Source organism: Puma concolor, chromosome D4 (assembly GCF_028749965.1).
Source record: "Puma concolor isolate L17-30 chromosome D4, mPumCon1.1.hap2, whole genome shotgun sequence".
NCBI classification, from domain to species: Eukaryota; Metazoa; Chordata; class Mammalia; order Carnivora; family Felidae; genus Puma; species Puma concolor.
The window spans coordinates 32,339,669-32,362,017 of NC_141679.1; the positions used below are offsets into that span (position 1 = coordinate 32,339,669).

Below are 22,349 nucleotides of genomic sequence, written 5' to 3' on the forward strand. Positions count from 1 at the left end.
AATTTCTGTAACTCTCCTCACAACTTACTTTCTGAAGATTCAAGCCATTTTTACAAGACTGTCAAGTTCTTGTCCCTTAAAACTTTACATCTCTACCATTCTTTTGCTTTTCCTCCTCTACTACAGAAAGAAGAATGCCTCCTCCTTTTCAAAGCCAACCCCTCCACTACTGCTCTCTCCTTTCACTCTGTTTCTTCTGGGACTTTATTATATCAGTTTTCTCCTTTTCATTTCTCTCTTTCATTTTCATTTTCTCTTTGCATTGTAACATCCCCAAGAGTCCCATATTCCAATAAAAAACATCAATAATAATAATAATAACAAGTATTAAGTTCCCACTATGTGCCAGGTACTGTCCCAACTGCTTAAAATATACCTTCTCATATAATTCTCACAATGACCCACTGATTTCAAATTATTATGAAGAAAATTATTATGATGAAGAAATTGAGAGTTTAGAAATATTGAGCAACTTGCCCAAGATTGTCTAACTAGTATTTTCCCTTCTCCATGCTACTCTGGCAAGATTCCATTGTCTCTTTGTTTCCCTTTCATTACTGTATTTCTTGAAAAAGTCTCAGTTCCTCCTCTACACTATGCAATCCACTGCAGTTTCTTGGAGAGTCCCACGCTTAATGGTCTAAAAGGTCTCTAATCCCCAGCTGGGTCACTGTAGTGCTCATCACCAAATGTTGCTTTTTTTGAGATGGTCTTCTCTCTTAGTCTTCATAATATATGACCTCTTTTTTTCTGGTTTTCTTCCTAGTCTTTTCTAACTCCTTATCTTCTCTTACTCTTTAAATGTAAGATTTCCTATAGTTCCATCTAGACATAGCCTGCTTCCTGTTCCACATTCAGCTGAGACGTTCTCATTTGCTCCTACATCATCAACTCTCATGCTGTAATGAAAGACAAATCCACACAGCTAATTCTGGCCTCCCCTACCCACCCACAACCTAATTCCAGCTCAGTGCTGAAATTTCCATGTAAGTGCACCTCAAGTATCTCAAACTCCATCTGCCCCACATTATACTCATTACCTGTGCTTGACAATGGACTCCCCACCTGAGTTTCCTACCATGAACCACGGGCACCCCCTTCAATTCCCTTTGCCTCCCCGCTACCCCAGTCCAGAGCTGATACAAACACATCCAAAAAAAGCTATGGAGGCTCTGTAGTGGACACAACCCTGAACTGAGAGTGAAACTTGGGTTTTAATCCTGACTCAGTCACTAAGAAGCTAAGTGACTTAGTGGAGCTAGAACAGGGATCTCTGGGGCCTTTTATCACTCTAATATTTAAGGACTTATGACCTTCATCCCCTCCTTACTGGCCTCACTAACATTGCCCTGACCCTGCCCTCACTGCTTTTTGCCTGGGCTATTTTAATTGACCTCCTGACTGACCTTGTTTCCTGTCTTTTCTTCTTTCATTCCTCCAGACACAACCATAAAATTACAGTTCTTATAATATAATCATAAAACACAGTTTTTATAACACTTCTCACTTATTTAAAAAAACTTTTAGAAGATTCCTGTTGGCTATGGGATAAAATTCAAACTCCTTATTTCTGCATTCATAGCCTTTTGCATGTTAGTTCCAACATAACACATGAAACATCACTTTGTCTAAATTGGATTACATGTGAGGTTGGAGATAAGCACTGTAGGAAAAAAAAATACCTTATTCTTCATAGTAAAAGTAATAGTGTATCAAAGATTTAGGTGTTAAGTAGTAAACGATATAATTTTAGGAAATGGTATAATAAATTTATTTATAAGTTTAGAAGACAGGAGGTATTTTGAAGCAGGATGCAAAATCCAGGAATTCTAAAACAGTGATTAAATTTGACCACATAAGATTTGAAAATTTATGTACAGCAAAAAATGGAAAAAATTTCAACTCACACAGAGATAAGGCTCTCATTTCTTAATTTACAAAGGATTCATATAAATCAATAATTGACAGAAATTGAGGACAAATAGATTTTTAAATATTTATTTTTGAGAGAGAGAGAGAGAGAAAGAGAGAGAGTACACATGGGTGTGAGTGGGGGAGGAACAGAGTGAGAGGCAGACAGAGGATCTAAAGTGGGCTCTGTGCTGACAGCGGACTCAGACTCACAAGGTTCAAATTCACTAACCATGAGATCATGACCTGAGTTAAAGTCTATGCTTAAATGACTGAGCCACCCAGGCACCCAATAACAAATACATTTTGTTAAGTTGCTTAATTTCACTAAATAAAATTCAAAACCATGAAATATTTTCCTTTCTTTAGACAAGCAAATATTTTTTTAAGTTTTTATTTAAAGTCCAGTTAGTTAACATGCAGTGTAATATTAGTTTCAGGTGTACAATATAGTGATTCAACACTTCCATATAGCACTGGAAATGATCTCGCTTGCACTCCTTAATCCCTATCACATATTTCACCCATTCCCTCTCCCACCTCCCCTCTGGTAACCATCGGTTTGTTTTCTATAGTTAATGGTCTATTTCTTGGTTTGCCTCTCTCTCTTTTTTTCCCCTTTGCTCGTTTGTTTCTTAAATTCCACTAGAAAGGCAAATATCTTACAGGTGATGACACCATTGCTGCTAAGACAATGATGAAAAGGCATTTACTTGGATTGTTGAAAAAATTTGGAATTCAATGGGAAAATATCTATCCACATGTAAGATGCAAGAACCCTTTGATTCAGCAATCCCAGTACGAGGAATTTGTGCTACCAACGAACATACAAAGGTTTACCAAGAATCACAATACACACACACACAAACACACACACACAGATGTCAGCTGCAACATTGGTGATATTAGAAAAGAAGAAAAGAAAGGGGAAAAAATAGAAACAACCAAAGTGTTAATAAAAGATAGGTTATGGGATATTTATATAATTGAATGCTAATTATAATGCTTCCTGTAAAAGAATATTTCTGACACGTATTCATGATGTAGTATTATTGAAAAATCAAAAAAGCAGCTTATAAAATAAAATTTGTGGAAGATTCTATTTTTTTGGAAGATTCTATTTTTATGAAAAAATAGATATGCATAGTATTTCTACATTGGAAAAAGAATGTCAAGAAATACAACATATATGCTTTCCTATCATTTACCTATCTTCTGAGAGCATGTACATCATTTTTATAATCAGAAAAAAAATTACCTAAAGTTTTCAACTTCCCAAAAGAAAAGAGAAAGGCAGTGAAACAGTCTGTGACCTTGTATGATCTACATTGAGCAATAAACAGTACCTAGAGTCCATGTCATAGAGGTTTCATAAAAATTAATGATTAACTGAGTATAACTCATTGAAATTGCTGCAGTTAAAATAATCTAAAAGTTCTGTTTAGGATTTGGCTGTGGGAATAAAATATACTCCCACTCATTCTAACCCATTCAACTAGCACTATTTACACTGCCTCATTCATCAAAAGCTGTCACCCAATGTTGCTTAATCCAAGTGTGTATATATAAGTGGAGTTGAAATATAACTGCATCAACTACTACCAAATGTTGATGACAAGAAACTTCATCATTTGAGAGCAGCCCTTCACGTTTATAACTAAGGTGAGTTATCATAACCGGTGTATAAGAATATTTGCCTATGTTTTTGGGAAAGGCAGCATGAAAGAACCAATGATGTTTATATTGTTATATTTTCTGAAATATTTCTGATTTTAAAATAGGAAGATAGAGAGTAAATTTTAAGTCTGAAAAAAAGGTGAAAAGAATGCTTGTATTTTTTAGAGTAAAGATATGTAGGTTGTTTAAAGAAATGCTTTTTTTCTTTTTGAATAGGATTTGAAAATATTTCCTGACTATGCTTTTGACTTACCATTTGATTCTTAAAAAGCAGCTAACTTTCTCTGTGTCAATGACTGCATTGTAAAATTGGTATTTCAGTTGCTTATCTATGTTGCTTAAATCAGAAAGCTAATTTTGGTTTAAAGCGGAGTTCCTCCAAGTATGTATCTCAAATTAGCCCATGCTAAAAGATAGTCCATGTTAACAGGGTTGTTAATAGAGGTGGTGGGGGAAGTTACAAGATCAAATAATTACCCAAAATAATTAAACTAAAGTACCTATGAATCTTCAATGAAAGACTGCTTACCTCTTCACTCTGGTAATGTGGTTCTGACTTCACAAGAGGTGGAATATAAATAGGGACATTTCCTACATTTATTTGAAACAGTTTGTTTTGGGTTTTATTTTTTTTATGTCCATCCAGGAGTAGTTTTTTTTCCTGGAATGTAAGGATGCTTGGATAAAAAAGGAAACAAACTTAAAAACGAGTGTTATAATTTTCATTTTATCAGTATTGTCTGCACACCTACTGTGTGCAAGGTATTATTTGAACTATTTTCTATAAATTTAAAATTTAACTACAATAATACCAAACTATTCCACATGTTATGATTACAAATTAACTACCATATTTAGAAATTTATTATTTTCAAAGAAGTTGGACAACTGGCCAAGCATTTGAAACTAAATTCCCAGTTTTGATTATTTTCTTCTTACATTTGGAGGAGGAAGAGAGGAGATAGGGTGGGAAACTCTGGCATAAAGAAGGAAATCAGGAAACTAGATTCTGGTCCCAGTTTTTCTTTTGTGATCCTGGGCAAGCCACTTAATCTTTCAGTCTTAGCCTACTCATCCATTGTTTTAGGGGCTCAGGAAAATGATATCAAAGATTCTCTGCTTCTAAGTGTTCTTACCATTGAAGAATTTTGCTCATGAAACCCAGTGTAAATAAGATGGTTGCATGTAATGTTATCCATCTAAACAATAACAACAACAACAAAAACAATGGAATTTCAACCCATGTGAAGTCCAGAGACAAAAACAAAGTTGTATGAAGTTTATCTTCCAAGGAGTCCTCTAATTCAGAAACCCAATGCTCATTCCTTACCCCGCTAGAAGAACAGATTCATATAAAATTTCTAAGGGATTTAAATAATAACCACTCCTGGAATAAACTGATTTTTTTTTTTTGTAATCTAGGAAAAAGAGGGCAATGCTTAATACAAGTAGAAATAACTATTAGCAGAGTTTCAGGCAATATAAGGGAGAATTTAAAGCTGGAGAAATGCTGCTCTCTCCACAAATCACAGCACCACTGCCTTACCTTGATAATGAAGCCAGTCTGTGGTACCTTACTGAAAGAATTTGAGTTTTTCTGCAATTTATAATAGAGAACACAATATTCTTTCAGTAAGATATTGCCACCCAGTTTGATAGTCAAGGTGCAGCAACCATTGATATTCCTTGCCTGAATCAAGTATTAAATTGGGAGCTACAAGACTGTTTTTCTAATTCTACCATTCTTTCTATAATGAATAAATCCCTCATTCATTCATTCTTGAGAAATGCAAGACTGGTGGGTTTCTTTTTGCATTAAATGCTTTATAGTAAATTGCTCATTTTTCTTTTTGATGCTCAGATTATGCCAAATTTGGCCAGTGGGAAACCCTTTAAGGGGACTCCTGTGTCCTTTTGACACAGCCTCACAAATTTTTGAATGACACGTGGCTTTTTGGCATTACTGAATATTCCATATTCACTTCTACATTCCCAACCCATATCTAGAGTCCTGGTTCCTTTTAGTGTAAAAACTGTTTAGAAACTAAGATGGGCATACTGATACTGCTGATTCAGATTTAACACAACAGAGATTTTCCTTTGGCTTCTTATATTTTATATTTGTATCTCCTTTCCCCTGTGGTAAAAATCCTGTAACATTAACATATCTACTTATTTGTTCTATACTCTAGTATAGAAAAAACTGTTTCAGAATTCCAAAATCAGTAATACCACCAACAAAAAGCCCAGTAAGTAAAGTTTAAGATTTCTTTGCAGTTCTTTTTGTCCTCTGACTATATTCCAATATAGATATATTTTCAGAAAACTATGTTCAAATATTATTGAAATAATTACTTTCCTTATGTGGCTGTTATTAATATTGAGTTTGGCACAGTTGTTTCTGTTTATTTTCAAGTTGAGACAATTGAACTAATATTACATTTTAACCTACAGAAGCCTGAAAAATGAAGACTAAAATGGAGTATTCAACCACCAAAATCTCCCCAGCAAAGATGAACAGCTCAGCAGGCAAGGCTTTGGTAAAATCTCCCAAGTTGGGAAGTAAGAACTTAAGCATTTCTGATTGTTTTACACACTATATTCATCTGTTATCAAATCTTTATGATTCCGATGTTCATACATGATATCTTGCCAAAAGCTACTAAGAATACAAGAGCTGAAATTAGGAAGGATGGCTCATAAGTTTGTAATACATCAGTCTTTGGTTGTAGACAAACTATATATAGCCAACTTTTGCTTATTTGATACATACCAGGACAAGAATGGTTTAGGTAATTTAAACCTGCTAATAGTGATAAACATGAATAACCCTTAATATCAATCCCTTCTTTCTACCCACACCTCTTTCTACCTAACCCAAAATCTTTTTCCCAGATCAATAAAATTTTAAACTGATTTTCTTTCATTCAACAAACATTTATTATGTATAAAACACCTTTGGTGTACTGTGGTCTTGACTTGCAACTTCTGATAAGGGAGAGAATAATAAGTGAAGATATTTGAATAATACATGCCCCAAATAAAGCGGAGTTGATCAAATGATGCTCAACTCTATCCAATTGAAAACTCAAAGGAATTGGCATAAATTGAAGGGTAAATAAAGGCAGGTAGTAGCCATAGTTTTAAGATGAAAGAGCTAATATCTTTGATCCTGAAAATCCTCCTAGGAAAGAATTATGCAAATTTACACTCATGTTTTCCATACAAAAGAGGTAACACCAAAGAAAGTTAATAGAAGTCTGGCAAGACTAGAGAGAAAATAGAGGATGAGGAATGATAGTGGGGACTGGCATATCTTTGTTCTTTGTTCTCTTCATCTCTTTGAACATCGTTAAGGCTAGAAGAGAGCAGTGGTAAATAATATCGTTTTCTGTCTTCCCTAAAGCTGTGGCCCACCCATGCTGTTTTTAGTAACCAAGGAAAACATTAATTTAAATGTAGTTTCTGAATGGCCAGAAAATCGCAGTTAAGTTAATCCTTTTATTTGTGTCTGAATCAAAACTCTCTGTGTAGAAACAGTGACTCAGTGGAACTGACTCTATGTCCTCTTAATAAAGAATGTGTTTTCTTTGTACACCAGGAGATGTGGCCACTTTATAGATACTGGAATGGAGGAGCAGGCTGGAGTTTATGCCAGAGTTGCTGGCATTGATGCAAAAATTAAAATGTAGCCTCTCCTTTAAGGGTGCAGTGGCCCTAACAGCTTACTTATACCATTTAGAAAAACATGATAAAGATAATCCCCAAATCATATATATGGCTTTGGAATACAGCACATTATTCTCATTGTCCCTTAACAGATCTTCTTTTCCAATAATATTGCTCAGTTTAACACTAAGATTTTCATTATTTAGACACTGTTGGATAAAATTTCAACAGATATCTATAAAGTGTGTGGCAGGTGCACTTCTCAAAACTCAAGGTGCAAGTAATATTGTATCTTATTTTTCTAAATTAACTGCTTTGAGCCTCCAAGCAACAAAGAAATAGCTCATTTTTGTTCCTTCTCCTTTGGACTAGCAGGATCTGATACAATCACAAAGCCAGAAAACTCAATATCTATCGGCTAGAAGTATACATACAATCAGGTTCCATATGAGTTTGGTCACCACTAAAGTATTTCATCCCTAGTACCAATAAGATACAGGACTTAATGAGCTAGAGAAAAGCCCCTCCCCAAACTCATTTCCTTCTTAGTTTCAAGGAAATTACTTGTAGAGTCAGGCCATTTTCCTCTGCTACTTCTTCTCCCCTACATTCATCAACACTTTCTCTGTCCTGACAATCCAGCTTCCTAGTGAATCTAGCCACCAGTCACAGTATGAGAGCCATGGGACAGATCCATCCAGCAGAAGTATTTTATCTGGCCTGAACAGTATATTGTTGTTTTTTAATTGAGGAAACATTTAAAAATTAGAAGATTGTGCATAAAAATCTCCATATCTTGAAAAATCTGAAAATCTAGCAACACTGGGCCCATATCCCTACATGGCAATAATTGGCAATAGAAGCGAGTAGAGGTCACACCCTTTAATTTGAGTTATGTCCATGGAATATCTTCTGTTACAGTGATGGAGCTCAACTTTATCCTATGGACAGTAAGAAACCATTGAAAACATTTAATTGGGGAATAGCAAGATTTTTTTTTTAAGGTAGAGAGAGTGCATGAGCAGAGGAGGGAGGCAGAAGGAGGGTGCATGAGCAGAGGAGGGAGACAGAGAGAGAGAGAGAGAGAGAGAGAGAGAGATAGAGAATCTCAAGCAGGCTCCATGCTCAATGTGGAGCATGATGCTCCCACAAACCTGGGATCATAACCTGAGCTGAAATCAAGAGTCAGATGCTCAATCAACTGAGCCACCCAGGCACTGGATATTTTTATTTTAGAGAGATCAATCACATTGATGGTGGCATATAGAGTGAAGGGGCAAGAATAGAAACAAAAAATGGGTTAGAAGTCCACTGCATTAATCTGGGGGACTGATGATGAGGGCCTAACCTAAAACAACAGAATAGGAAGGAAGAACTAAATTTCAGATACATTCAGAAAGTGAAATCAATAAGATTTAATGACAGACCACATAAATTGAGGCATGGACAGAGATGGAAAAATAGATGATTCTCAGCTTTCAGGATGATTTAAGAATGAGCAGACAATGGTAGAAAGTGGTACTGTTTTTCAAGATAGGATTTCAGGAGGAATATATTTTGGGTAGAAAAAGGTAACGAAGGGTTGATTTTTTTATGAGTATATTTGAATTTGGAGTAGGTGTTGGTCATCCAGGTAGAGATGTCTAGAATTCTGGTGGCTCTACATAGATAGATACAGAGATGCTGTAGGATAACTTAAGTCAAAATACCCTGAGAAGAAAGAGCAACAGATAGGAAACTCAGGAGACAGAACTAAGGGACAGTTACAGTTTGGGGAGTCATCAGTGTATAAAAAGATGTCATTGGAGCACGCTTGCCCAGAAAGAAAGTCTAGAGTGAGAGGAAAGGCAAAGGACAAATTTTGAGGAACACCAATATTTTAGAAGCAGTCAGACAAGGAGAAAACCAACAAAGAAGCAGAGATGGATGATCAGAGAGAAAAAAGGAGAACATAAGAAGACTGGTGACATGACAATAAGAAAAGAAAGAGTTTCAGAGAAGGATGTGGTTGCCAAAGTCAAATGCCACAGATAAATCAAGGGTAGTAAGCAGTGAGGAGAGACTTTGGTGAAATAGGTGTTTCGGGAAGAAATGAAAGATGAGTGATTCACTTATGTAGTTCCTGTCAGCCATAGTCTGGCTTTCTTAGTGACAGAAGTACAGAAAGATTTCCAAGCCCCTTCCCATTTACTCACCAGAAATGCGTGAAGGATTTCATCATGTTGCTATGATGAAATTACTTATGAGAATTTCTTTAAAAACCATCTGAGACACTGCCCTCATACATCAGGCAGGATAGAGACATAGGAAGTGGCAACAGCCCTTACATAAGCTTGAGTTGGCCTTTTGACCCCAGCAGAGAACTCTCTCCCACAGAGTCCCCAAGGCCATGCCAGCTTTGTGCTTCTCGTCTGAGAACACAACCCTCACAACCATACTTTCAGCTGCCCTGAACACAGAGCACAGTGCTCTCAGCACAGAGCCGGATGCGGGGCTCAAACCCACGAATGGTGAGATCATGACCTGAGCTGAAGTCAGATGCTTAACAGACTGAGCCACCCAGGTGCTCCGTCTTCAATATTTCAAATGTAGTCACCCCTCAATAAATTATACTAGTGTTCGTCCCACTAGATGATAGCCTCTACATCAATATCTTTAGCTCCTCTCTTCTACACCCATAATACTTCCTCAATATCATGAATGTTACTTCTAACTACCCAAGACCCACATCCTGCTCCCTACAGGGTCCACTCTCAATGTTAGACATGCCTGTCAGTTATGTCCAATGGGATTCTGAATATAACATAAAGATAAGCATGTAAAGAATGAGCATGCCTTCAGTATCATCTTATGCCTTTTAGTTCTGGAGAGACAATGTGAAACATTTAATAAAGTATTTTATTAAATTAGTCGTCAGGAAACTAAGTTCAATGCTGGCATTGGCATAGGTTTATAAATTATCCTTGCAATTGTAAAAGCATTACGTAAATGTGATACTACAGTTGATATTTATAAATTTGATGCAATGTTAGGGAGTTCCAATGTAGATGTTAGTATAAGTGGACTTGCCCCATTCAGAGTGTTGAAGATACCTAAAGGCAGATGCCCATCTGAATTGGAGGTAAGATATAGACAATTCAAAATAGTAAGTTACAAAAGTTTACTTAACTTTCAAAAGTATATCAGGAAGACAAATCTTCTAGAGAAGTAAAAGGAGGAGGGATGCCTGGGTGGCTCAGTCTGTTGTGTCTGACTCTTGATTTTAGCTCAATAATGATCTCATGTTTCATGAGATCAAGCCCCACATTGGGCACCAAGCTGAGTATGGAGACTACTTGGGATTCTCCCTCTCCCTCTCTCTTTCTGACCCTCTCCCACTCACTCTCTCTCTCTCTCAAAATAAATAAGCAAACAAAAAATATATATCATAGAATGGATCCTAAAATCATAATTTTCATTTTCTGAATCACTGAATAATTGAAATTTGGGTGTATTGATACAAATTGCTTGATAATTCATTTACCAAAACACTAAAAGTTGAGATGCCATGACTCAAATGTTACAAATTTCTTTTCCGTTTGACTCTGAGAAACCTTTTATGAATTTGCAAGTAGAAAATTTAATTTTTTTTTCAACGTTTATTTATTTTTTTGGGACAGAGAGAGACAGAGCATGAACGGGGGAGGGGCAGAGAGAGGGAGACACAGAATCGGAAACAGGCTCCAGGCTCTGAGCCATCAGCCCAAAGTCTGACGCGGGGCTCGAACTCACGGACCGCAAGATCGTGACCTGGCTGAAGTCGGACGCTTAACCGACTGCGCCACCCAGGCGCCCCGAAAATTTAATTTTTTATTTGAGACTTTTTCTTTGACTAAATGAAAGAATTACTAAATAGGTGATTAAATTTTTTACTTTAACTTAATTTGGATTTGTATTATGTTAGTTCCTAAAATTGCAGTGTAGCATTTTCTTAGATGGAAGTGGATGGAAAGAGTAGCTTTGATGCCTGACATACTTGAGTTACAACTTCTCACCAGATCTGTAACCTTGGGCAAGTGTGTTTGAAAATCCATGATGGGCCAGGAACTGGGCTTTACTTAGTCATTTCACCTAAACCTCTTAGCAATTTTCTGAGACAGATTTGGCACATGACCCAAGGACCAATGAGGTTAAGATGCTTGGCCAAGATCACACTAATCTAGTGTTGAGATGTGGATATAAATAGCAGCTGAGTTGCTCTTTGGTTTTGTTTTCATTTGGAATGGGTGAATGAAACCAACTGTCTTCTTTTTTTTTTTTTTTTTTTAATTTTTTTTTTTCAACGTTTATTTATTTTTGGGACAGAGAGAGACAGAGCATGAACAGGGGAGGGGCAGAGAGAGAGGGAGACACAGAATCGGAAGCAGGCTCCAGGCTCTGAGCCATCAGCCCAGAGCCTGACGCGGGGCTCGAACTCACGGACCGTGAGATCGTGACCTGGCTGAAGTCGGACGCTTAACCGACTGCGCCACCCAGGCGCCCCTTCTAATCCAAATAGAGTATCTCCTTAGAGAGACCCAGAGTCCACCAGCTTGTCTTTCCCAGACTCCTCATAAAGGTAACTTGATGCCTTCCAAAGGTTCACAACATGCACTCTTGGAAACACAGTTTGGCCTCTGGGAAGACCAATAGCTATTCTTTCATTGCAACAAATCAGACAAGAATCTGCCCCTAATTCTAAGATAAAATAAAAGACAGAAGACAGAGAAATACCAGGAAAGTGAAGAGCTGTGCCCTGGAGCCGTGTGTGTGTGTGTGTGTGTGTGTGTTATGGGGGGATTCCCTTTACTGCTTAAAAAATAACTAGCAAAAGCCAAATTTGTCATTCATATTTTTTCATGACTCACTAATTCCTCCTTCTGATAAGTATCAGAGTCCTCTTAAGAGTTTTCAGAGCCTCTGATCATCATTTGGAAAATGAGGAGAATAACTTCCTTGTAATATTATTGTAAAGGATTAAATGAAACAGTAAGTAAAATTACTAGCACAGTGCTTGGCCCACTGTAGACATGCTAACATTTGAGAAGGGAGCAAAAAAAAATACTCAAAGGAGAAAAGATGGTCTCTTCAATAAATGGTGTTGGGAAAACTGGGTATCCGCATGTAAAAGAACTCACAAAAACTGACCTGAAATGGATTAAAGACTTAAATGTTAGACATGAAACTCTTAGAAGAAAATAAAGGAAAAAAGCTTGAAGACATGGGTCACTTATTTTTAATATCAATAACCTCTAGAGACTATAGCCATTCTTCTAAAATTATTAAAAGTGTATTCTAGATAAGTAAAAGAAGATTATAGATTTCATGTGATCACAAAAGTTAGGCAAAGATTGATATATGCTTGATGTAGATCCACACTCCCTTATATGGAATTCTGAAAACCAAATTTTTTTTCTAAGGACCTAAAATTTTTTATAACTCATTTGGTAATAAAATACAATCTGAACTCATGTGACAATTAAATCCTGACCTGAACCAACATGAAGTCTTTATTTATTTCACTTTATATGAATTTTCCTATATTTCACTTTAAATCATGAATTAATATTTGGTTATGAGTGCTGCCCTAGTCCCTGCTGGGAGTACTACATATATACAGCATATACTCTACCTGACAACTCTAAAATCTAAAAAAAACTCTGAATTTGGGGGCACTTGGGTGGTTCAGTTGGTTAAGCATCTGACTTCGGCTCAGGTCATAAGCTCATGGTTTGTGAGTTTGAGCCCCATGTCAGGTCCTGGGCTGACAGCTCAGAGCCTGGAGCCTGCTTCAGAATCTGTGTCTCCTTTTCTCTCTGCTCTTCCCCTGCTCATGCTTTGCCTCTCTATCCTTCAAAAATAAACATTAAAATTTTTTTTAAATAAAAAACTCTGAATTTTGAAACACAATTGGCCCCAAGCTTTCTAATAAGATACTGTGGATCTTTAGTTGCTTTCGTGGACTGCTATGCTCAGGGTTTGTAAAAAGATAAATATGGATGGAATGAAACAGTATCAAAATTTTTCAATTGTTTAGAATCCCAGCAGAAGGCTGAAGAAGTTTGCCAAATGTACTTTATGCAGCTACGTTCTGGCCTTATAAAAAAGACAGCCTGTTATTTTAAGAAAGAAACCACCAAAAGACATTCAACAAGAAGAGGTAAGGGGAAACTACATTTCCTGGTAATTTTTCAATATAGTAATGAGCATCTATTAGCCTAATTTACCAATCTTAGATATATAATTTTTTCCCTCGACCAAATTTTCCTTCTGAAAAATAGTAAGGATGCTGAACTATTTTCTAGCCATTTTCAAAAGGACATATAAAGAGTTTTATAGCATGGTAGAAATAGTCATGTCATAATAAGTGAAAACAGAGGATATTAAATTATAAATATATTTACAGTATTTTACATTTTTTTTCATTTAAAGGTATTAAACTAAAATGTTAATAGCAGTTGTTTTTTTTTGGGTGTTGAGACCATGGGTCACTAGTTTTCTCCCATCTGGACTCCAATGAGTGTACCCTACTGTGGTATAAGTGTGCCAGGAAATATTGATCCCTTCAGACTGTAGGGTGGCTAAAGCCCTGGGGTCAGTCATCACTGTCAGCAAGCAGCTTTGACTCAGAATCCTCAAAGTGAGGGTAAGGGGTTTGGGCAGAGTGGGTACTGACAATCCACTCCTTATCCTACAGCTGGAAAGTATAAAGAACATCTAGTATTCACTGCCCGTCATCAGCAGCTGGAATGGCCTGTGGAGGGCTTAGCCTTTGGTGTGCCTATGGTCCAGAAATGCTTTGGAACAACTGATGTTCCAAGTATCCAAGGTATGCCTGGTGATGGGCATGGTGTGGGTGTGAGGAGGGAGGTAAGACACAGGACCATGGCAAGTGCCACTTCAGGAAACAGCTTCAAGTCCATGCCTACTTGTGTAACAGAAACTTCTGTCCATTTTCTGTCATTGTATCCATTTAGTGGTATCCAAACTAGTCACAGTGTAGCTGCTCTAACAATATATGTGCATTCTATAGTTAGCCCTCCATCATTATTTTGAAATGCTTGTCATGGGTTGGAATCCCATATACATTATTCCTGGGGAAAATACATAATCCTTCAGGGAAAAAAAAACACATTTCCTCCCCAAATTTCAACATTTTGACAATGAAAGAAAATGAAAAACTATTATATTTTTAAAATATAATTTCAGCTCATAAACATTTTAAATAGTTGTTAAATTGGTTTTAGGTTGTATCACCTACTTGTGCAAGTAAACCCCAAGTTGATGGTAACTATCAAGAAATGAGGAGATCATTAAGAAAACTTGACCAGGAATGGCATATTGCCATTTCAAGCATAACTCCTGATATAAATATCTTAAGTTTCCAGAAACATACTGAAGTTTCTCATTAAGAATTTATGCTAAGCAAAATAAGTCAATAAAAGAAAGACAAAAACCATATGACTTTACTCATGTGGAATTTAAGAAATAAAACAGATGAACATAGGGGGTAAGAAAAGAAAGGGAAACAAACCACTTAATAATAGACAAACTCTTAATAATAGACAACAAACTGTGGGTTGATGGAGAGAGGTGGGTGTGAAATGGTCTAGATGAGTGATGGGTACTAAGGAGGGCACTTGTTGTGAAGAGCATTGGGTATTGTATGTAAGTGATGAATCACTGAATTCTACTCCTGAACCCAATATTGCATTGTATGTTAACTAACTAAAATTTAAATAAAGACTTTTAAATAATTTTACTTCAGAAATTCATATACACATTCAACATTTAACATTCTTCTATTTTGTATATTATTTCTCTTAGCACAATTCTATAATATAAAGAAAATGTAATGATTTTTTTTCTTCAAGGACCAACATAAGTCCTAATTCTACACCAGTTTACCCCAGCGTGCCATAGAAATACTATCATTTTCTATGTGTGCTGGGACATTGTTTTAAAAGTTGAGAGTGCTGCTGTAAATGTCTCTGTTATTTAGCCAGAAGACAGAATGGGTCTCCACACCTTACAGATGGGTATTCATTTAACTATGTCTCTCAAAATACAGTCCCTTCTTGTCCACAGTCCCCTTGACCATAAGAAACAAGGAAGCCGGCAAAGTCTGTCACTTTTCCAGCTTACTTCTCTCCATCAAATCCTCCCATAAGCACACTAACATGACCTCCTATAGTCCTCATGAAGGAGACCAGCATTTTTAATCCCATTCAAGCGACATACCTCCGCCTTTGAGCTATGTTAAGCTTGCACCAAAGGCTTTTATCTATCCAACAATGGTGGACAAAGTACAGCTCAAATTGGAAAAACAAAAACAAAAACCTTAAACAAAGTGGTTTTTTTTAATTGCTGAGGATTGTTCATGGGAACAAGATATTTTGAATTTTTAATGGCAAGCTTTTCACTTGTTACAGAATATTCTGCTTCCCTGAGCACATACAATGATCAATCTATTACTTTCGTTTTTGAGGATGGAAGTTATGAGATCTATGTAGAAGACTTGGGAAAAGACCAAGAGAAAGGTAGAATATTTCCTTTTGTCTATAACGATATAATGATAACTAGTAAAGTAAAAAATAAATTTACCAAGCCATAAATAATGTATTACTTCAGACATGACACATAGATTTCATACTGTGTGCTAACTCCAATACATTGGCGGACATGCCTAAATATCACTAAGTTGAAGAGAATTCAGAAGCTTAGTAAGGATTTAATAGGAAAGGATGCTGATATTGAGAAGCGGTATCTGTTGTGAAAGATGGAAGAGGGATTCCTGGGTGGCTCAGTCAGTTAAGCATCCAACTCTTGGTTTCGGCTTAGGTCATGATCTCAGCGTTCATGGGATTGAGCCCCATGTCAGGCTCTACACTGACAGCACAGGTCAGCTTGGGATTCTCTCTCTTTCTCTCTCTCTCTCTTTCTGCCCCTCCCCAACTTGTGCTCTCTCTCTCTCAAAATAAATAAACTTTAAAAAAATGGATGAACAGACCACATATATTTGCTACTGCTAATTACCTGCTATATCTTTCCAGTCCTATCAATATCACCAAAGTACAATCTCAAATAAGAGAATATACCAGTGTTATGGACAATTTGTTAAATATTTTAATAATAACTGTGTTAGAGAATTCATCAGAGCATATTCATACATTTTTGAGACCTTCCTTAAAATCACAAAATTTCTTTAATTGATGTATAATAAAAGAGAATATTGTCTGACGTTATGTATTTGTTAAAACTGAAACATTTTGATAAAATTGTATCTCACTGAAGGGATTTTATGCATTTTCTTTCAGATAAGGTGTTATTCCGTTATTATGATTTCCAACCTCCCTCATGTGAAACAGGTAATTTGGAAGACTAGGTAGCTGTAGTACTTGAATTCTTGAATTTGGGGCAAGGACAAATCCAAAAGACCCCATAAAAAAGGAAGGCAGTCTCAGAAGATTCTCTCCAGCCCACATTCATGGTTATCTCTTAGATTCTTAGAGGATTTATTCCATCCCATCCATTTGCAGTTTAATAACTAGGATGAAGGTTTACATTTAAAAAAGATCCAGAATAATAGTGGTTTAAGCTACACAAAACTTCATTTCTATCTTAGCCAGGACGAGAATGGCAGTGCTGCTCAACAAGTTGTCCGGGGACCAAGATCCTTCTCTCTTTGTCACTCTGCCAACATCTACATGGTTCAAGATTACTTGCTACCTCAGCAATGCCCAATCAGCAGGACAGTGGAAGACAGATGCATGAATTATCTTTCCCTTTAAGGACAAAACCTTGAAGTTGCACGTGACACTTCCATTCACCTCACATTGGTCAAAACTTAGTCACATTGCTACACTTAGTTACAAGAAAACAGACTGGGAAATGTTCTATTACACAAGGAGAGTAGTTGGGATATTGAAGGAAAACTATCAGTGGCTTTACATGGAGACAGGGAAGCTGACACCCAGACAAATAACCAATAGAGTCATAATTCTACAATTAGAAACCAAATAAGAAAACTAAGGAGCTTAAAAATACCCCCAAATTGTCCAATGACTCCTTGGGAGCTTAACATTACCCCCAAATTATCCGGTGACTTTTTAGTTTCATTTGGGTACAAATACTTCTATAAGACATGTTGGTTAATGAAGCAATTATTTTACATCACATCTTGGATTCTTTTCCTAGGTGTTAAATTCATTTCATTAAATTGAACTTACTTGTTCAATTCTTAGCTTTATAATTTAGATTTTTAAATTAATTTATTATTTTTAATTTACATATTTTTTAATTGCAAGGTGATGCTGATGATGGCCATATGTTATTGGTAAATCTGAGTCCTACAAAAGACAAAGACTTCCTGCTGCATGCCAATAACAAAGAACACTCTGTGGAGGTAATAGAAATATGCACTTAACTGTCATAATTGACTCCACTCTTGTGCAGATTTGGGTGTTTGGCACAGTTCAAGGAAAAAGTTTTGTTTCTGCTATTGTACATAAAACACAGTTACTACTAATAACTTGCTTCTGGAATAAGGAAGGGAGGGAAATGGCATGTATAGCCTTGCTACTGAAAGTCTGGGCTCTGCCAGTAGTGCAGAATCAGCTGCGAATTTGTTAGAAATGCAGAATATCAGGCTTCCTCAGAACTGAATGCGAATCAGTGTTTTAACAAATCTCCAGGAGACTCATATGTGCATTAAAGTTTGAAAAGTGCTACTATGCAGAATGATCTGAAATTCTATCTACTCAGCTTTAGGAACTACTTTGTTTTTCCAGGAAGCATTTCTTAATAAAATAGTTTTCTTAGGCAAATGCAAAAGTAATTTTACACTCCAAGCCTGCTAAAGGGAAAGTCATAAATATTTCCATCTGCCAAGATTTACAATTATCATTATAAATAATAATCTACATTCTAATCATAGGATTCTCTACTCAGTCTTTTTCAGTTAGTAAATGTTAGTATAATATTGGTTATGATGAAGAGTTATAAACATTTTGAGGAACAAACAAGCCAAAGATAGAGACCAGGAAGAAAACATAAGAGTATAATATAGATGACAAATTACATAAATACAAAGTTATAAATCTAACTACTACAGCCATGTAAGGTATTAACATAAACACTGGATGGTACCCCACATCTTCCTTAACAAATGCTCCTCGATGTATATAACAGTGTTTGGCATATATAATTACTCAGTAGTAAGAGCTAACCCATACAGAACTCTATTATATGCCAAATACCATGCTAAATGTTTTACAAGCAGTCTCCTTTAATTCTTGTAGTAATTCTATGATAGAATTATTGTTTTTGTCAGATATTACTGCATAACAAACCATTCCCAACACTTACTGGCCTGAAATAATAATCATTTATATCACTCACATGTAGAAAACAGATTAGGCTAAAAAATTGAGGCTTGAGAGGTAAAGCAATGTGCACAGGACTCAGAGATAGTACATGGAAAAAGTGGGGCACAAATCCTGAGCTGCTGTATCCAAATCCAGTCATTCTAAGCTACAAAGTATCTCAAAGTATGTAGACCATCAGTAAATTAAATTAAATCCACCCCACTCCAGCCCTCTACTAGCTTCTTCCTACCCCATTCCCATCCCCTACTTAGTAAGTAGCCTTGCTAGAAATACCAAGTTATAATTATTTCTCTTTAGTTTCTAACACAGGGAGGTGAGGTTGACTATGGATTTCCCACTCACGTACTGATTGCTTTCTTTCTTGTTTCCTCAGCTACAAAAATGTGAAAAACCATTGCCAGACCAGGCCTTCTTCCGCCTTCATAGGAAGTCTTCCAAATGTGTTTCATTTGAATGTAAGAATGACCCTGGAGTGTTTATAGGAGTAAAGGATAACCACCTTGCTCTAATTAAAGTAGAGGATCAAACTGAATATTTTAGTACAGAGAATATCATATTTAAACTCTCTTAAACTTAATGTTGTGGAAAGCTGTGGATCTTGTGTTGGATAACTCAAATAGCTACCACTGGAGAAATGATCGAGAAATAAAGAAAGAGGTAACATTCAAGGGAAATGGAGGGTACTTAGTATGCTATGGAATGTTTTTCTCATTATGTGTAAATACTTTTTTATGGTCTTTCATTTCTGCATTTTGTTTCCTTCTGTATCATTACATATTCAATAGGGTATTGCTAAAGAGACCTCAGAAGAGGTACAACCTGAACTTTAATTTTTTCTACTTTCAGTACAGAAAGAACTTCATATTTAGAGCTGAAACCTCTGAGGAGAAGCAAGGGCCTTAATCCAAGTCTCATTTTAGACAGGGATCCATTTTAAAGAGCTACATAAAGACATAATTTTCCCTGGTTCCAAACAATGAGTTCAAACACTAAAGCTATTGGTGAAAAGACAACCAAATCTATTTGGACTGACCATTTCACAACTGGAATAAAACACCAAATTTGTTTGAAGATGTCCAAAACTTCAGATACCTACCTACATAGGTAGGCAGATAATATAAATATATGAAATGACAAAGACAGTCAAAACATTAAGAAAAATAAATCCAGTATTTGTAAAGTAAATAATTTTACCTCTAATTGTTTGTAAACTGCTGATTTTTTATAGACTTAGTTAAGTTTAAGCAAAACATTCTTCTATTAGGAAATGAAATAAATTTTAGTTCAGACATATAATTGAAATCATTAGGAATATCCAACAAATTAAAACGTTTTTTTAAAAGCACTGAGACACAACTTATTTTAGGACATCCAAGTACCATGGGATCCAAGTACCACAGTGAATTCAGAAATCCTCTAATCTACTAGAGCCTAGATAGGACACAGGATTAACATCACAATTTCAATAACTGACTCTTCCTGATGTTTGTAGTATACTATGTCTTTCTGACCCTATTCTCCAGGGATCTATGACTTTTGATATACATATCACCCTGGACAAAATTTCTTCTAATACTTTCTTCCCATGTATACAAATGTTTTTCTTGTCCAGCTTTCCGATTACCCTACTTATTATGGCATATTTGTTTGAATTTTATTACTTCTTTATTCTTTTGACCAAATGTGTTCTTGATATACCTTTTGTGACTCCTGAGCTTCATTACAAATCACCTGATATCTGGATGCCATCTTTATTTTACTTCATCTATCTGATGTTGTAGAATTTCATATAAGCCTATTAAAGAGCAATATTTTTTTATTAAACATCTTTGCATTTTACATTACTAAGGTAATAAAATTCATACTCAACCATATAAGATTTTTCAACTACTAAAGGAATAGTTTTGCTTATTTTAAGGCCTTAATTCTACTATAATTTTTCCTAGGCTTAACACTGACAATAAATGATAAAACTAATGACAATACTTATAAAATGCAACTTTTTCTGAAAGTGTAGGCTTTTTAATTTTTAATTGTTGAGATCTATTAGATTATAATGCTAGTGGAACATAAGATTAAAAAGGCTGAGGGGCGCCTGGGTGGCGCAGTCGGTTAAGCGTCCGACTTCAGCCAGGTCACGATCTCGCGGCCCGCGTCAGGCTCTGGGCTGATGGCTCAGAGCCTGGAGCCTGTTTCCGATTCTGTGTCTCCCTCTCTCTCTGCCCCTCCCCCGTTCATGCTCTGTCTCTCTCTGTCCCAAAAAAATAAATAAACGTTGAAAAAATAAATAAATAAAAATAAAAAAAATAAAAAATAAAATAAAAAGGCTGAGAATTACTGTGTGAGGGTAAGCAATTATAAACAATAATAAATCTTTCATTACATTGCCAGTTTTATTATTTTTTTTGTATATTGTTTCAAGTTTCTTTTTTATTCAATGTATGAAGTTTATTGTCAAATTGGTTTCCATACAACACCCAGTTCTCATCCAAAAAGGTGCCCTCCTCAATACCCATCACCCACCCTCCCTCCCTCCCACCCCCCATCAACCCTCAGTTTGTTCTCAGTTTTTAAGAGTCTCTTATGCTTTCATTGCCAATTTTATTATGGAGACAAAAATAAACGCAGCATCTATATCATCCGCTCTGAAAAACACTAAATGTTAATCATATGCATCTCTATGATATACTTAAAATTATTGTTTTTAAGTAACCAGATATATCTATTACATTGTTTAAGTTCTTGAATAAATTGTATTTTTCAAAAGTCTGTGAGGCCACGTTTTTATCATAAAATGACTCAATATTCTGAAGTTTTTAAGTGAAAGTAAGTACACTTTACTCCACCAATGTTGGTATATGAAGTAGGTCATTTGTCTGATATTTTTGGTCATTCAAAATTAAGTAAGATATTCCAGAAAAGGGATTGTGTCTTTTACACCTTTATATTCCCAGTGCCCATCATACTGGCCAGCACAGATGAGCTATTTGGTGACTTTTACCCCAAATCAAACAGCCAACATATACCTGCCAAAGGAAATTTAACCTGACCTCTGATCATTTAGGTATCGTTCAACCTGGTTATCTTACTTTTCATGTACAATTCTCCTTTTCTAAAAAATACTTTGTACCATCACTATACTGAGTATTATTTAAAATATTTAAATGTGTGATGGTCTTTTGTCACTTACTTTCATGTGTTTTGATGGTCGATAACACAGACATAACTGGAAGGAATTTTTCCATTTCATTGTATCAGAATAACAATTATGCCAAAACTTACTTTTCCCTCATTTTATTTATATTCATTAGATTTTTATGTATTTATTGGATACCTTGAAATACTGTCAAGAAAACTTTATTTGAATAAGTAATATGACTTAGAATTGGAAAAAAAATGAAGTAAGAGTTAAGATTCAGGGAATTTGAAAAAATAATTGCTAACTTAATTAGGATGCAACAGCTTGACGGGGTGCCTGGGTGGCTCAGTCAGTTAAGCATCCAGCTTCAGTTCAGGTCATGATCTCGCTGTCATGGGTTCAAGTCCTATATTGGACTATGTGCTGACAGCTCAGAGCCTGGAGCCTACTTCAGATTCTGTGTCTCCCTCTCTGCCCCTTAACCACTTGTGGCATCTTTCTCTCTCTCTTTCTTTCAAAAATGAATAAACATTTTTTAAAAAAAGAAT

At 35.9% G+C, this 22,349-nt stretch overlaps 1 protein-coding gene across 12 annotated transcripts in view; it reads left to right on the forward strand.

Annotated features, from left to right (window-relative positions):
• The window catches only part of IL33 (interleukin 33), a 39,850-nt gene extending 18,419 nt beyond the window's left edge, over positions 1–21,431 (forward strand). For 2 of the 12 annotated variants that reach the window (XM_086685219.1, XM_086685218.1), the window contains exons 2-11: positions 5,781–5,837; positions 6,043–6,150; positions 13,313–13,435; positions 13,973–14,104; positions 15,708–15,815; positions 16,117–16,176; positions 16,593–16,643; positions 17,583–17,680; positions 19,036–20,745; positions 20,989–21,431. In XM_086685219.1, coding sequence (XP_086541345.1) covers positions 6,054–6,150; positions 13,313–13,435; positions 13,973–14,104; positions 15,708–15,815; positions 16,117–16,176; positions 16,593–16,643; positions 17,583–17,680; positions 19,036–19,233 — 867 coding nt within the window. In that variant the 5' untranslated portion in view covers positions 5,781–5,837; positions 6,043–6,053 and the 3' untranslated portion in view covers positions 19,234–20,745; positions 20,989–21,431. Of the gene's footprint in view, positions 1–1,607; positions 3,574–5,780; positions 5,838–6,042; positions 6,151–13,312; positions 13,436–13,972; positions 14,105–15,707; positions 15,816–16,116; positions 16,177–16,592; positions 16,644–17,582; positions 17,681–19,035; positions 20,746–20,988 lie in introns of those variants that run through there. The other 10 variants (XM_086685222.1, XM_086685221.1, XM_086685223.1 and 7 more) reach the window with 9 other exon arrangements.
• Positions 21,432–22,349: the final 918 nt, after the last annotated feature.